The 16,087-nt window shown below is 42.6% G+C and overlaps 2 protein-coding genes and 1 long non-coding RNA gene across 5 annotated transcripts in view; 1 reads left to right on the top strand and 2 right to left on the bottom strand.

The window, feature by feature from the left end:
- The first annotated feature begins 563 nt into the window (after positions 1-563).
- MDM2 (MDM2 proto-oncogene) lies at positions 564-15,329 on the top strand. Of its 2 annotated transcripts, none has more exons than XM_084810532.1 (11): positions 564-648; positions 1,208-1,295; positions 3,848-3,922; positions 4,573-4,706; positions 5,789-5,838; positions 7,425-7,492; positions 7,605-7,665; positions 9,133-9,296; positions 10,718-10,873; positions 11,685-11,762; positions 13,137-15,329. In XM_084810532.1, exons 2-11 carry the CDS (start codon positions 1,212-1,214, stop codon positions 13,686-13,688), a joined length of 1,422 nt encoding a protein of 473 aa, XP_084666658.1. In that variant the 5' UTR covers positions 564-648; positions 1,208-1,211; the 3' UTR covers positions 13,689-15,329. The 2 variants fall into 2 exon arrangements, with proteins under 2 accessions (XP_084666658.1, XP_084666659.1); XM_084810533.1 differs by having other exon boundaries at positions 564-766.
- On the bottom strand, positions 7,449-13,316 carry LOC146339914 (uncharacterized). Its single transcript, XR_014784400.1, has 2 exons — positions 12,945-13,316; positions 7,449-12,875 (listed from the first exon to the last, which is right to left on the bottom strand). It is a non-coding gene; the product is annotated as an uncharacterized LOC146339914 (long non-coding RNA).
- Positions 13,695-16,087, bottom strand: part of CPM (carboxypeptidase M) — a 54,504-nt gene continuing 52,111 nt past the window's right edge. For both annotated transcript variants that reach the window (XM_084810534.1, XM_084810535.1), the window contains one exon: positions 13,695-15,514. In XM_084810534.1, the coding sequence (XP_084666660.1) occupies positions 15,278-15,514 (237 nt within the window). In that variant the 3' untranslated portion in view covers positions 13,695-15,277. The remainder of the gene's footprint in view (positions 15,515-16,087) is intronic.

The raw sequence follows: 16,087 nt of genomic DNA, 5'->3' as shown, positions 1-16,087 counted from the left end.
CAAAAACCTTGGGGAATCCTTTGTATGTCTACTCAGAAGTAAATACAACTGCGTTCCACAAGATTTACCCCCAAGTGAACGTATATGGTACCCTAAGGCTGCCATTCTGGGATGGTGAACGTTTGGCCCTTTCGCAAATTGGACTACATCTCCCATCATTAACCAACATTGGCTATGCTGGCTAGGGCTGATGGGAACTGCAGTCCAACAACACCTGGAGAGCCAAACATTATCCCCCACTACCTGCTGTAAACTCTACATGCTTACTCGGGGGCAAGCGCCACTGAACTTCTGAGGAAACATGCAAAGGGCTGCATTAAGCAGACTTTAAAAATCCGTATTAAACGGAGAGAGAAAGACATCCCTCGAGTCCTACCAACAAAAACCTCCCCTCCGCAGCCACTTAGAAGACGACTAAAAACCTCCCGAGAGACTCGCTCCGCGCAGCTGCGGAGAAGGCGAAGCTGCGCACCGACGCGGCGTCCCGGGCAGGCGCGGCTGGGGGGCGCCAAAGAGGCCCGGAAGCGGCTCCTGCAGCCGCCAGCGCGAGAGGCCCAAGGAGCGCCTCGGTGTGGCGCGCCTGAAATGGCGGCGCTCGGCGTGAAATGCGGCCGCGCCTGTTAGAAGCCGGCCTGCTCTCGAAACGGGGTGCGTGGAGCCGGGGGGGGGGGGGGAGCGAGGCGTGAGGCGGCTCCGGAGCTGGAGGACTGGGCGGGGTCTTTTTCCGGCCTCTCGGGAACCCGCCGCGGTGGAAACCGGGAGAGCGGTAGGCAGGGCGAAGGGCGCCGCGCCGCGCCGCCGAAGACGGTGGAGGGGCTGGGCGGCGGCTTGTCTCTGTCCTCGTCCCTCCCAGCGTCGCGCCCAGCTGTTGACTCAGCGTCGGTCGCCGCGTCTCTGCGGTCATGTTCGGACATGTTAGGCCGCGGTTCCAGGAGGAGTTAAGCCCGGACTTGCCCGTGGACGAACTCGCGGGCAGACAGGCGCCGCTATTTATACTCGGGCCGCGCTAAATTTCGAGGCGGGCCCCGCGCAGCTCTCAGCTCGCTGCCTTCGGAGCTGCCGGTTACCTCGGGCGAGGAAGCGGGAGGGTGCCTCGGCGGTGCGGGATTTCTGCCTCATGCCTGGGACTCTCCCGCCCGCGGGAGCACCCCGCTGAAATTCGCGAGCGCTTGACCTTCTCGGATTTTTCTCTCTTCCTGCCCAACAGGCAAATGTGCAATACTAAAATGGCTTCTGCTACCGACCAGCCGGCTGCGGGCACATCTGGTATCAGCCGTACGGATCAAGAAGCGTTGGTCAGTATTTGGGGAAGCGCTGGGATGCCTTTATACTTGAAATCTTAACTTTCTAGTCTTGTCAGGTATATTGCTACGAGCGCTCGAACTGTTAGATTGATGTGTTTTTCTGTTACAAGACAGCGGCTGGCCGTTGGAACTGGAGAACTGCCCTTCTCCAAAGAGTTCTGGAAGACAGGGAAACTTAGGCTGCAGTCCTCTCCCCCTTTACCAGGGGGTAAACTTCATTGAATTGAATGGGGCATATGGCTGACCAGGCATGCAGTGGATTGCGCTGTTAATGTGGCATGGAGTCCCCAAGTTTATATTTCCACTAAGCCATGAAGTGTGCTGGGTGACCTTGCGTTAGTCTCACTTCCTCTTCCAGGGTTGTGAGGATAGAGGGGGGTTTATGTCACCTTGATCTGTTAAAAGAAAAAGTGGGATTGAAATATAAAATGAATAATCTACATAATGGTGTCTGTAGACTGCATAAACAATTTGTCAGAGAAGGTGCAGGCCACCTGCAGTTTTACCCTATCCATGTTTCTTCAGGCATGAACCATGGATGCAGGCTCACCTGGCTGAGGATCCTGCCCATGTGGCATAGGGTCTGGTGCATGCAGTGGCAAGGTTGTAGTCCTAAATGGTCAGAAAGTCTGATGTTTTTCCTTACAAAAATGTATAAGGAAAGGTCATGCAGGCAGTCCTCTACCTAAGAGCCAGTGTAGTGTAGTGGTGAGAGTGACTGACTGGGAGCCGGGAGATCCGGGTTCTAGTCCCCACTTGGCCATGGAAGCTCACTGGGTGACTTTGGGCCAGTCACAGACTCTCAGCCCAACCTACCTCACAGGGTTGTTGTTGTGAGGATACAACGGTGAGGAGGAGGATAATGTAAGCCGCCTTGAGTTCCTTGCGAGAGGGAGAAAGGCGGGGTATAAATGCAATAAATAAATAAATAAAATAATTTCACCCTACACACTTTTGTATTCCAGTGTCTGGCCAGTGTTTGTAAATGTGCTGGTATGATTTGCAGCCACTTTGCACTTATTATAGTTAGAATAAAAAATAACTTGGAGAGCAATCCTGTGGCCCCGAGACAGCATCTGGGGGGCCATAGGAGACTTCAGATTCCTGGATGCAGTGTTGGACAGTGCTCGAACCTATGACCCAGGAGTCCAAGCTCCCCTCCCCTTTGCAGCTGGCACAGAGAACTGCTCCGGCTGCCTCTACAATCACACAAACGTGAGCTCAGAGAGTAGGGAAAGGGGCAGTTCTGTGGATGGGGAGGGGAGGAAACGAGGTCATCGGCTTACAAAGAATCTTCTGGCTGCCCCAGCCTCCTCCTCTCCCATTTCACAGAGCCCCAGCTAGACCAGCAAAATTGCCCATCTAGCAAAAATGCAGGGCGAGAAAAGGGCAGAGGCAAATATGGCCTCCATCCTCCTCTCGCCCTACGTAGAATACCCATTTGCCTCCGAGTTCAGAGGCTGACAGGTGTCTGGATAAGACTGAGCCCTAAATGTATAACGTACCTAATATTTTAGTTTTTGGCTGGCCTGCATTGTCCTAAGATTGCATCCTACCGCTGGACTGCTTAGGAGTTTGCCGCTTATATGCCCCAGACCTTACATTTGTCCACACAAAGGAACAATTTGCATGATCCTTCACCTGTGTGTACATGGATAAAAATGTGTAGTATACCCTTACATGTGTACAGTATTCTTGGGGTCTTTTTGGTTGTAGCAGCTACCCATCCTGTTCAAAGTGGAGACAGTTGTATCCCAACATTGTATTCCTTCAGGTCCCTGATTAAAATATGGCTGTTGATGAAAGCCTTTGGAATGTTTTTATTTTGGTTTGTATTTAATGCTGTCCCTCATATGGTTCTGTTATACTGGTTATGCTATCTTATAAATTTGTTTTATGTGGTTTTAAAACTCTTTTTGATAATTGTTGATCTTGTTTTTAAGGTGTTTATTTTGTGAGACATTTGGAGAGCACATCCATGTTTTAGGGTACAATCCTATGGCTGCTAGACAGGGGCTAGATGGCCATAGGATTGGTCAGTTTCCGGGAACCACCTCCCCACCCCCTTCCCTGCCACCTCATAGGCAGTGTGGCTCGTCCCGGGGCTCTGTGCTTGCAAGAGCAGTGCAGATTGAGTCAAGGGGGGGGGGTGTTCCTGGGGGTGGGGAGTGCAGAAGTGCCGGTACGATGCTTCCTATGTGTTGTCAGGCCTCCCCACCTTGCGCTCTGAGGTCCGCGGCTAGACAGCTGAAATTGGCTGTCTAGCTGCGAATGCAGGGTGGCTGGAGAGCGGAGGAGAGGATCCCCTCCATGCTTCTCCCACTGTACATTGGATAGGTGGTCGCCTCCGAATTGGGAGGTGGCTGCCTCTCCACATAGGGTTGCTCCCTCCAAGCATTTGTCAGCTTTACTTTTTGTAGTTAACCTTAGATAATTTATTGCCATCTGACATGTTAAAAACCTGCTGGACTGGAACTTTAGTTTCTGAAACTTTTGCTGCTGCTTAAGCAACAACAATTAACTATCTTTATCTATATTTTCAGGTTAAACCCAAGCCGTTGCTGTTAAAGCTTTTGAAGTTTGCTGGTGCACAAAAGGATAGTTTTACAATGAAGGAGGTAAGTGACATTTATTGCAATAAATATAGGAAGGAGTAAATATGTACTACTTGGAGATTGTTTGTCATGTAATGAACCAAACCTCTGGACTACTGTAACACCACCATTTTCTTCATTCTTGTTTAAAGTTGGGAGAATGGGTTGTGTCTTCACCTTTGCCCATGCTTATATGTGAGGACAACCTATTTTTCCAACTTCTCAGTTTTCAGTGGTTTGTTTCAGTCTTTAATGAAGTTTCATAACGGGCATAGTTATCGAACTGTAAGTAAAGCATTGTAAGTGTAAATGCAAATAATTATTCTAGGAATATTATAAACTAGACTAATCATTATTTCAGGAATGTTATAGTCTAGATTATAGTACCATCATTATGACAGGCTGTGTGTGTGTGTGTGTGTGTGTGTGTGTGTGAGGATGGAGGGTCTAAACTGCAAGAAACCCCAGAGGTTGAAGTGCCTGTCTGCATGCAATCTACAGTTCTGCCTCTTCATCTACATAGTCTGATCCTAGGTCCAGTTTCCTGATGGAATGTTGGATTGTTGGTTTTCAGTTTAAATATATATAATGATATGAGCAATCATGCAGTAAATAAAAAAAAACTACTGTACTGATCTTGTATTATAAAACTGTTTTTATCTTTGCTGTCATAGATACTGTTTTATATTGGTCAGTATATTATGTCAAAACATCTGTATGATGAAAAGCAGCAGCATATTGTCCACTGTGCAAATGATCTTCTGGGTGACCTTTTTGGAGTACAGAGTTTTTCTGTAAAAGAACACAGGTAAAACATTTCTCGTAACTTAGTAGTAAATGCTGAGAGCACATTAGCTTGCAGCTTTGTTGGCATGTTCGTACATGTCTGATGTGCGTGTGGTGGAAAACTTGGCTGTATGTTTTCACTGAAGTCATTATACTGAACTCAGATATAATTTTGTTTCAGTAACTTAGTTCAGTAGTTCCATATTATAGGTGCTATAGTTACTTTCTACAAGAAAACAGTCCACTTTTCCTTTTGGAAGTGGCACAGTTTGATGCTGTACAAGGGCCTGTCTCTGGCATTAAGAATAAGTTGTAGGCTGCAAGATATAAGTGTATATTTCTTAAAGTTATTGCGATGGCTCCTTGTAAGTATGTGTAGGAGCTTCACTGTGCCCACAATTGTGATACTTGGAGATTTTTATATTCATTGCGAATTTGGCCCTGAGCCTTTCCACGAATGAAACAGCCCAGTTGTGATTTACCCAAAGTCCTTTAGAGAGTGCATTTCCCTCCTTTGCCAGTGTCCCAGGGGTGTCTGGTAAACTGGATCAGGATGGGATGTCCAGTTACTCCAGCTTTACCACTGGGACTAAATCCAACTTAATTCTGCTCTAAATACTACAGATAGCAAGATGCTTAATAACTAGCATGAGGTAGTTACTTTGACCTGGGTTAGTGAGTTATGAGTGGAAGCTTCCAGAAGAGTTATGACTCTCTGAACTGCACAGCTTACAAAAAGGTTATAGTACTATTTCTTAGTATTCTGAAAAGGGTAAAGGCATTAATATGGAGTAGGAGAAACCCATTAGAATCCATTTTTTAAAACAATCCTGTGCCTTTAACAGCAACCTGAAAGACAAGTTATCCAGATGAAAACTTTTCTGGCATGAAGATAAATGATAAGAACAAAGGTTTGCCTTACTTGTGTATGTGAACTACTGTTAATAGGCCCAGGAGCAGAGCATTTAAAAACAACCTGGTGGTAATCTTACCTTCCAGTTTAACAATTCTGAAGACATCCTAATATCTTTCAGCATCATGTTGTTTATTGTTAGTTCATAACAAATATGAATGTCTAACTTAAATCCTTTTATCTTTTAAAAGGCAGTTATATTTGATGATTTCCAAAAACCTGATCACAGTCAGTCAGCAAGGTAAGCTAGTTTGCCATAATGGTAGTATCATTTATCATTGATTGGAGAAAAGACTTGTTAGATTTTTTAACTTATTGTATAATAAGAATTCATTGGTTCTGGCAGCAAATGTTCTAGAACAAATAGGGAGGTGCCATAGATGAATCTGTTGTAAACCTGACTCTCCAGTTGTTATAGGCATTTGGGATGTGCAGGAGTTAAGGCTTAAAACAGTGAACTGGTTCAGACATCATGCTAAGCTATAGTGCAATGTGCTTAAGCAAGTCTTGGACTCTTGCACTTTCAGTCCTCTTCTTCTGCACATGTAGGAGTACAAGTCCAGAAGTTTTTGCTTATAGTGAAGACTATAACAGCCATGCTGGATCAGACCAAAGGCTTATCTAGTCCACCATTCTGTTCATACATAGGCCAACCAAATGCCTATGAGAAGCTTGCAACAGGACATGAATGCAATAGCATCCTTCCAATAGTTTCCCCAGTAACTGGCATGCAGAGGTATACTGCAGCTGGTACCAGAAGTAATAAGTAGCCAGTTCGTGACTAGTAGCCGTTGATAGCCTTATCCTGCATGAATTGCTGCCATTTGTGTCATTCAGACTGAAACTGGTTAACATTAACTATGGTTAGTTTAAAATCGGCTTCAGAGAGCACAGTTTGAAGCTGGCTAGTCTTCAATTAACCATAGTTAATATTGACTACAGTTTATTCGTCCAAATAACACAACAAACCATGGTTAACTAAAAGCAAATGCTTCTGAACTCCTCTTGGCCCATGGGGGGAGGGGGAGTGTGCAAGTCCAACACTTGTTCCTGCTTGTGCACATCATGGTAAGCTATGGTTTAGCATGACAGGCAAATGTGGCTATTGCAATAGCATATAAATGAGAGAATCCATTTATCTGTTACCAACTTTAGTGTGACTTGCTCTTTTGTTTCTAACTGATTAGTGGAACAATTACATCCGTAAGTGAAACAGTTTTGATTATGAGATGGCACAAACCATATCTTGTGCTGCCCCACGTAAAGCAATTATTAGGGTTGGGATACCTATTTGCTAGGTTACTCTAAATAGCTATATACTATATATATGTATTGAGAACAGTTATGTGTTTTGTATGTGATTAATAAAAAAAAAAGTCTGATTTACACAAGTATGGGTCTGAGAGAGGTAGGATTCTACTTCTAAAAATAGGAAAACTAAGGCTTCAAAGAGGTCCAAATGCCTGGATGGACCCAAGCTTCTAGAATGTGCTGTCCATTATCTGAGTCACATATACAAATGTATGTGTGGCTGACCTGATAGCTGTGATCTTTTCCATCCCAAATGCTCTCAACATTAGTTGGCTAAATATGGATTTTTAAATTATGAAAATAGACTTTGAAGTGCAGAATTAATCCATGCAGAGTAACATACGTAAGCTTGATCAATTGTCTTGCATATGTTACTACATTTTTAATTATGAATTGCCTGAATATTACTGAATTTAAGATCCTGAGAAATTCATATTTATAGAACTGCAGTTCTTAAATGTATATTTGAGCCACCTTCCATCCCTCTTTGACTTCCAATATGTATTTCTTTTGAAGACTCTAATAATGTTAACACATCTGTGAATCAGTCCAGGTGCCAACTAGAAAATGGAAATACTCTAAAGGTAATTTTAATTACGTAGTATATTCTATTTCTACTCTTTCAAGTGTAACATCTGGAACAGTGAAGTTAATCTCTGTGTGGAGTTTGCTTATTTAATGTTCTTTCTTGAACAGGAATCGGTGCAAGAGTCAAGTGATGCAACTACTTCTAGGAGGAGAGCACACAGTGAAACTGGTTAGTGGAGGTTTCAGTACTTGCATAGGTTTCAGTACTTATAGTAGTTTCTGTATTCAAGCCTCAAGTCATTGATTGATAACACACAAAGTTATACATTTGTAGAGGAGGAAAAATGTTTGCTTCTTCAACAGTGAGGGCTGGCTTCCCTGGGGCATCTGTGGAGGTGGAGAGTTGCCTGACTCCACCTCTCCTTGGCTTTATTAACTGGCCTTGACTTCTTTTCCCAATTCTCCTTGCAAACCTGCTTTTATCCCTGCACCTGGAGAAGGGAGGAGACTTATGAAAACTTTGCCACCCTTTATGAGCATGTGTATTGCTGCTGCCTGTGCCGCAAAGGATTCCCCAAGTTCATTAAAGATCCTCTCCATCTGCTCATAAATAACACTTCTCAAAATTGAAATCTTCTTGGCCATACATGTGCTTTTAATACTAGCATTTGACATTTGAGTTGTGTGTCACTTCTTTTCAACTCTTCAAAATGTTTTTTTTAATCCTGCAATCTTTTTGTGCTGCATAGTCTTTATTTTCATTTGTCACAACAGCATTGTGGAGGACGTGATTATTTGCATTTCTCAGGGAACTCCAGCTCAGATAACTTTGTAAAAAAGCTGTGCTGGGGGTATGTAGGTCCACATCAACACAGTCTGTTCTGTACTATGTTGGATATTCAATTTCATACATGTGACTTAACGTTGGTCCATTTACTGTGACATGTTATATTATCAAAGTCTCAGCTAAGTGGGATGCAGGCAACTTCATATGCAAATCATTTCTTTTTTCTACTTTCAGTATACTATATCTAAAGTACTGCTCATTCTAGCATCTAGGGAGTTGATCACTTTGTGCTGCTGAATTTGGTTTATTGAAAAGAAAATGGGCTACATCAGAGAGCATTTTAATTTATCATTAAGGCCACTTGTTCAAAAAGAAAATAGATATAAATATTGTGAAGTACATGACTGCTGTGAAGTTGTCACTGTTGTACTACTACCTGTCTATTGCAGGCTTGATTGGGAATTCTTTCTGGCTTGCAGTCTTGAATTCTTTTAAAATAATGTGCCTTCTGATTCTTAAAGAAGATTTCCTATACATCTAAGGCTGCAGTGTTATGCTTAATCACCTGGGAGTATGAACTCTTGAGACTTACACCTGAATAGACTTCTATAGGATTGCACTTTTAATCAGCTGCATTGGTTACCTTTGGATGGCACTCGGTCCTTTGAGTCTTACTTTTCGCAGTTACATTTTGGAAACTACCTGGTGGTTTCCTAGCTGTCTAATGTGGAAGGATGAAAATCTAATGGTTATAGTGAATGAGAAAAGCCTTGAGGGCACCTGTAGTTTTTGAAGGTTAGGGATCTCATGGCAGAAATAGAGGGAGACTGAACGAAGAAGCCCCAAGACAAAATCAGGGATTGCAAAACATTTACAAGCAATCTGCCATTTGTGTGTTATATCCTGCAGAAGAAAGTCCTTCAGAAGACGTGACTGATGAAAGACAGAGAAAACGGCATAAATCAGACAGCATTTCCCTTACGTTTGATGAAAGCCTTTCTTGGTGCGTAGTAAGCGGTTTATATTGCGATCGAAGCAACAGCAGCACTTCCACAGGCTCTCCATTAAGTCCAGTAAGTAGAGATATCATGAGGGAAAGAATTTTCTATAAATCTCTCCCATGTCTTAGGGGCTTTCTAAATGAAAAGCTCATTATGTGTTAAAAACTGACTGCAGGTGACAGGTGGGGTGTAGCATGACAGAATGTTTCTGTGTAGACAAAACATGGCATGTCAGAGAAAAGGAATCCAGTGTAGTCTTCTCTGTGACTTGCTAGTTTTCTGTGTATAGATTTTTCTCCCCCCACCCCAAATAATAATCAGAGAACATTCACTCATCCAAGTTCTTATGTTTATTCTGAAATAGTAAAGTCCATGAACAGGTTTGTCATGTGACGAGCTGTTTGACTAGACCAGGCTTCCCCAATCTGGTGCTTTCCAGATGTATTGGGCTACAATGGCTGGCTGAGACATGCTGGGACTTATAAACCAATGTATCTGGAGGACACCAGGTTGGGGAAGCATGGTCTAGAAGATCTCGTGAGCAAGTACTCAAAACAATTAGAAGTCATATCCAATATTGTTTGGGTCACAATCTGAATCTTTTCCCTTTGATATTTGTTATGACAATTTTAAAAGATTAAAAAATCTGCTGTGTAAGAATATAGCATGAAAAGGATATAGTCAGCTTGAGGTTCATATGACTAGCTGTTAAAGTTTAAACTCTTTTCCCATGGATCTTCGCCTAGTTATGTGGTAGAATCGCCATTAAGACTGTTACAGCTATCTGTTGGCTCATGCCATGATATAACTGATGCTTATCCTGTCTCCCTCAGCCTGCTCACTGCTCCATGGCCATGCAATCTTGGAACTGCTTTTAGGGATTTCTTTTCTTTTTTTAATGTAGATAGTAAGTAAGCTCTTGTCCTTTTTACCACGTGAGTAGCCTTTTTTTAAGGTAGGGAGGGAATTAAAAGCTATGCCTTTCTCCATAGTTGTGCCCTCAGTATTTTAAGAACTGCAGCTAACCTGTTCTTGTTTCTTTTTAAGTATGTTCCTTTGGAGCAATATGCATTTCATCACTTCAGTGTAGGGAGGCATACTTCCAGCCTCTCCACTCTCTACTCCACTCCTTCAACATGGTTTTCCTGTGCTGCAGGAGATTGGCACTGCAGCAAAGCTTTTTACATACGGCATTTTTTGGAATTTAGTATCTGTTCATATTTGAACTAAGATGCAGAAATATGTGTCTCAGATATGTAAAGCTTTGGAAAATTAAACTAGTTTCACAGAATTTTACTACAACAATTTAGTCCCTGGGCTTATTTCTGTTACTTCAAGCAACTTTTGTTTAATTTCCATGTGTATTTGCATTAATGTATTCTACAGAAATAGTTATCTCTTTATGGACTTCAAAGCCCTTGATGTAGAGCAGTAATTTAGAACAGCGGTGTCACAAACAAACTGAAAGGGTGTTACACGTTTGCCTCTTTTAGGATCATAATGCCAGTTCATTAAGTGAAAACTCAGACTGGTTAGATGATGATTCAGTTTCGGATCAATTCAGTGTTGAGTTCGAAGTTGAATCTATCTATTCGGAAGACTATGGCCCTAACGAAGACGGACTAGAGCTTACAGATGATGATGATGAGGTATGTATATTTAAAACAAAGTGAGTTGGAATGTTAGTGGGGAAAGTGCTACCTAGGAATGCCGTGATTAGAATTCCATCTGTGAACATATAGAGCTGCCATATAATTGAGTCAGTGTTATCAAGAGGTCTTTCCCATGATATCCTTTTAACCGGAGAAACCAGTGATGAACCTGGCACTCCTTAAATGCAAAGTTCCCTACCGTTGGCCCGTGGCCCCTTTCTGCATAAGATGACCTCTGCTTTCTTGTAAGCCTTTTTTCCAACCTTCATATGTTCCTAAGAGTTTTGGAAACACAGTTTATCTTATAAATGGTCGAACACAGGAAGTTGGTGGAGACTGACTTGAATGCCCTATTCGGCTTCCTGTCTGTCTTCTCTAGCTGCTATTTCTGCAGTCCTTTTACTGCCCCCTCCACTCTTTACTGTCAGTTAGTTGTCTTTACCAAAAAAAAAAAAGTTTTATAATTTGGAAGCAGGGTAAATAAAAAAACATCTCCGCTGTTAAAACGTACGTTCCTGACAGGTACAGGCAGTGTTGTCAGGTTTTTTTTGGCTGAGGCTCCAGTTCAACTCGACATCTAATTAGGAAGATCCATAATGAGGCCATTCATGACTCAAATGATTGTAAGGGTAGAATCAACATGGGGAACTCTTGCAGAACGTAGGAACCAGCTGTATTGTATTATCCAGTTATCAGTAGAAGAGATCTAAAATGTTTACACACATACACTTTGCTTCTAGAGTTGTTAACAACTTGCATTTTGTATCAAGTTTAAATTAATCGGAAGCTAAACATTTTCTTCCATCAGATATATCAAGTAACTATATATCAGACTGAAGACAGTGATATGGATTCATTTGATGATGATCCTGAAATTTCACTAGCTGTAAGTAAATTTTTGGCTTGGAACAAATTGCAGCTTTTAATTGTATTGCAGTCTCTAGTGGGTGGACTATGTTGGAAGACAGGTACATTTTGTTTAAAGAAATCAAAAGTGACAGGTTAAAAAGCATCTAATATAGTAGGAATCTGATGTGTAGGGTTGTAGGGACAGGCTATTCACTTTTTTCTAATTCAGGGGTGTTAGTTCATTAAGTTGGAGGGCCACATTCTCTGGCCAGTCATTGCCCAGGACCCAATTACAGTCATGTACTTTCCCAAAGAAAATCAAGTTAACACCAAGCCATCAATTCAATTTGACACTAAAGTTGGAAGAAGTACACAGTGATCCAATAACTGATAATTTTTTTAACATTGATAGCATGAACAAGATAAAGGTACAGACAGCAAGGAAAGGGCATGTTCTTGGAGGGGGGAAAGAAGCACCCCCATTGTCCAGTCCATAACTAAGTTGCCCATTAGCCCGTTAAATGAGGAATGAGCATCATTCCCAGGATAGTATCACCAGCATTATTGCATTTATGTAATGACCAGGGCAGTAGCAGAGGATCACACAAACTAACCTTTTCCCCAAAAGCCAGTTACCAAATGAGAAATGAGCCCGGAACATGCAGAAATAATGAGGTCAAGTATGTCTGACTGCAGAGTGCGTTAGACTTGACATTGAATAAACACCACTTCAGGTTTGAAATCCTATCAGATGTCTTCCCCTGCTTAAAATCTCCACAGTGAAGCCACTTTTTCTCCATCACCTCTAAATCCTTTCCACTTTGCAAGTCGGTACTCAGCACTACAACCCAGAGACCAGCCATGGAATCTGTTTCAGTTCTAGGGTTCAACTCTGAGCGTATCATAAGGGGTAATAAAAGCACTCTTGTCCATCAAAACCCTGCAGCCAGCTTATTCATGCCTGACATGCAGTCCCTCTTCCCATCTTCTGCCATACTGCACCTTGCCTGCCAAAACCTGTTCACCACAGCTCAGCTAGTTTCAGGGCCTGAGCATCTGCCAGCAATTCCAACCACCTGTTAGCCAAGTATGTTTTTATATGTGAGACTTCAGTCTCTCGTGGAAGAAGATGGGAGGGGAGACACAATGCCTGCAATGTTCTTAGCCATCATCATGCAGGTATGTGCTGGCCCACAAAGTCCCCATGGTCAGCAGATACCTGCATGATGATGGCTGAGAATATTGCAATCTGTCCTAGCTACCCTGAGCACCCTTTCCTCTTCCTCCCTGGTTGCAATTATGGCTTTCTTAACAACTTAGATCCCTGGCCTGTATACAAAAGACAGAATTGTTGATCTTTGTTTGAAATGATTTCATGAATGCTAACTGTTTCATATCTAATTCACTGAAGGATTATTGGAAATGCTCAAACTGCAACAAAATGAACCCGCCTCTTCCACGCCATTGCCCCAGATGCTGGGCTCTTCGGGAGGACTGGCTCCCTGATGAGAAGACTGAGAAGTCTAAAAAGAGCAAACTTGAAAGCGCCACAGCACTTGATCCTGAAGAGGGCTTTGATGTTCCTGACTGTAAGAAAGGGAAAATAAATGAAGATAAAGAAGTAGAAGACACAGAACAAAGCTCCGAATCTCAGGAAAGTGAGGTATATTCTCAACCATCTACATCTAGCAGTATGCTTTGCAGCAGCCAAGAAGATTATAGAGAATCTGAGAAGGAAGAGACTGAAGACAAAGAAGAAAGCCCAGAATCCAATTTACCTCTTTCCAGTGTTGAGCCTTGTGTCATTTGCCAAACTCGGCCTAAAAATGGTTGCATAGTACATGGAAGGACAGGACACCTCATGTCATGTTTCACATGTGCAAAAAAACTGAAGAAGCGGAACAAGCCCTGTCCAGTCTGCAGGCAACCAATTGAGATGATCCTGCTAACTTATTTTTGCTAGCTGGAGTGCGACCAGAACTGTTCTGAGGATTTCTATAGACTGATTCAAAATGAAATACTTTGAACGTTTATTGAGGGGTGTTTATAGCTCCAAAAAAAGTCTTTTAACTCAAACATTGCACTATAATTGATGGCTTAATCATGTTTTCAAAATCCTTTTTGGTTGTATTTGTGCATTTGGCCCCAACAGCCGAATATCTATACATGAGGACATGAAAGGAGTGAGCTTAGTGCTTGTGGTGAGATCTCCCTTTTAACAGTTCTTATTCCTTAGATCAATAGAGTAAAATTGATAATCATCTCGGACTTGGGCATCCACGCTCCCCACCCCCTCCCCCTCACAGCAAGCGTGGAGAGAACAGTGCTGGCTGCCTTGGAGAGGAGGTAAAGGTATTCTGGTGGGCAGGGCCTCTCCAGTCTCCTCATAGAAACAGGCTCATAGATCTCCTCTGAGATGCCCCAGTTAGACAGGCCCGTCTAGCGGAAATGCAGAGCAGGAAGTGTGGTGGCGGCAGCAACCATCACCTCCATCGTGCCTCCTGCTCTGCACTGAATACTCATAAGCCTCCAAGTTCAGAGGCGTATGAGCATCAAGGTTGCAGTTGGTAGGACTTTAGAAACTTCACCAAGTAGTCCTTGAAACATCTGAACCATAGAAGAAGCAGGAAGAACTGGAGACAGAGGAAGACTGGTGTATAGCATCTGTTCCTGTTTGGTTGGGGCGGGGTGTAGGGAAATCTGGTCTAAAGGAAAAACTATTGAGAGTTTATTTAGCTGGGAAAAACTTTTGCCTATTAGGAATGGTAACTGAGCATTTCTACAAAGGGCCGTAGGAAAAAAGGGGGGTGGTGATCATCTTTTTTTCTGGCTTTGGCAGGGGCCTTCACATCTCTAGCAGAGGATATTCTGATAGGCATGAGTTTTGCTAGCTTGGTTGTCATCAACGTTTGGTACCACACTTTCTCTTTCATCCATGTTTCACAAGCGCAGCAGTGGAGGGCGAGCCATAATTAAAACTTAACCAAGTGTGCTTATGCAATGATTATTTTTATTTGCTTTTCATTGAGGAGAAAAGACTTGGACAAGATGGAACAGTACTTATATAATATTTGGCATATGTCTGTCCTGTTGCTTCACTTTGGCCCCTAAAAACCTTTATTACCAGCAATATTATCCCAAGCTAAGGATAGGCCTAATGTCTTTTTACTGAGGACCTTGCAACCTCTGCCCCTCAGTGCAAGAATGATGCCACTAATGGATACAAAAGGGCAGTGGAGAATATTGCTTAGTCCCGATTGCGCTTGGTAGCTGTAATCCTCTTTTGGAAGATTTATATACTCAAGCCAGCTCCTTCATAAAAGGTGATCCTTGAATGTCTGAGAAATTAACATAACTGAAAAATTAGTCCTGTAACTAGCTTGGCCTGAGTACACATTCGCTTTCCCTCCCCCTCAAAGAGTGATGTAGGGTATATAACATTACACTGAAATAGCCAATACTTATTGCTAGGGCATATTGTCCAGCCCATTTTTAAGTCTTACATAGTCAGGTATAGACAAATTTTGTTCCATGTGCTTTCAAAAGCATACATTACCTGAATACTACATAAAAAATATTAATTAAAACCAGGGAGTTAATAGGTTTCACTGTGGTTGATGTGTTTTCGTGGTATTTTGGTGAATAAAGCGGCTTTTTGGGGCACGAAGCAGACTTTGCTCTGGCAGGTATACTGGGGAAAATGAAGTCATACTTCCAGGCACTGAAGTTTTCTGGGCCATTTGGTACATGCATTTCCTGTAGCAATGACATAGATCCAGGTACTGTTGCCTGAAGACCAACAGGGTGGAGGAGAAAACATGTTTATACTTTGTCAATGTGTAGACTCATACTCTTTTTAGTTTCACAGTGGTCACTGAACATATAAAGCTGCCTTCTACCAAGTCAGACTTTTGATTGACATAGCCTGACAGTAACAGAAGTCTGTCAAGCCCTGGTACACAGATATGCCAGAGACCTTTTACATGCACGCATTCTCCAAGGCTGAACTCTATGTAAGTGCTCATATCTTATGCTAAGACAGATCTGATACAATTCTACACAAATTATCTAGACTTCAAACTGACAAATGCACTACACACATGCATGTAGGTACGCTATAATATTAAGGAAAATTTATGTTACAGGCACTGTTAAAGAATGCAGGCTGTGGGACAAAATGAGAAGGGATATGATTTTGCATATACTATGATTTGGCCATCTGTCAGGAATGCTTTGACTTGGATTCCTGCACTGAGCAGGGGATTGGACTTGATGGTCTTATGGGGCCCTTCCAACCCTCCTGTTCTATGATTACATTCAAGGAGGTTTTACTAAGGTTAGCCTTATTTGAGTTGTCTATTT

The sequence above is a fragment of the Heloderma suspectum genome, chromosome 7 (genome assembly GCF_057233095.1).
Source record: "Heloderma suspectum isolate Gila_16-S chromosome 7, 16-S_ref, whole genome shotgun sequence".
Classification (NCBI taxonomy): Eukaryota; Metazoa; Chordata; class Lepidosauria; order Squamata; family Helodermatidae; genus Heloderma; species Heloderma suspectum.
Note: the sequence above shows the minus strand (reverse complement) of the source record. Positions and strands in the feature narration are given on the sequence as shown.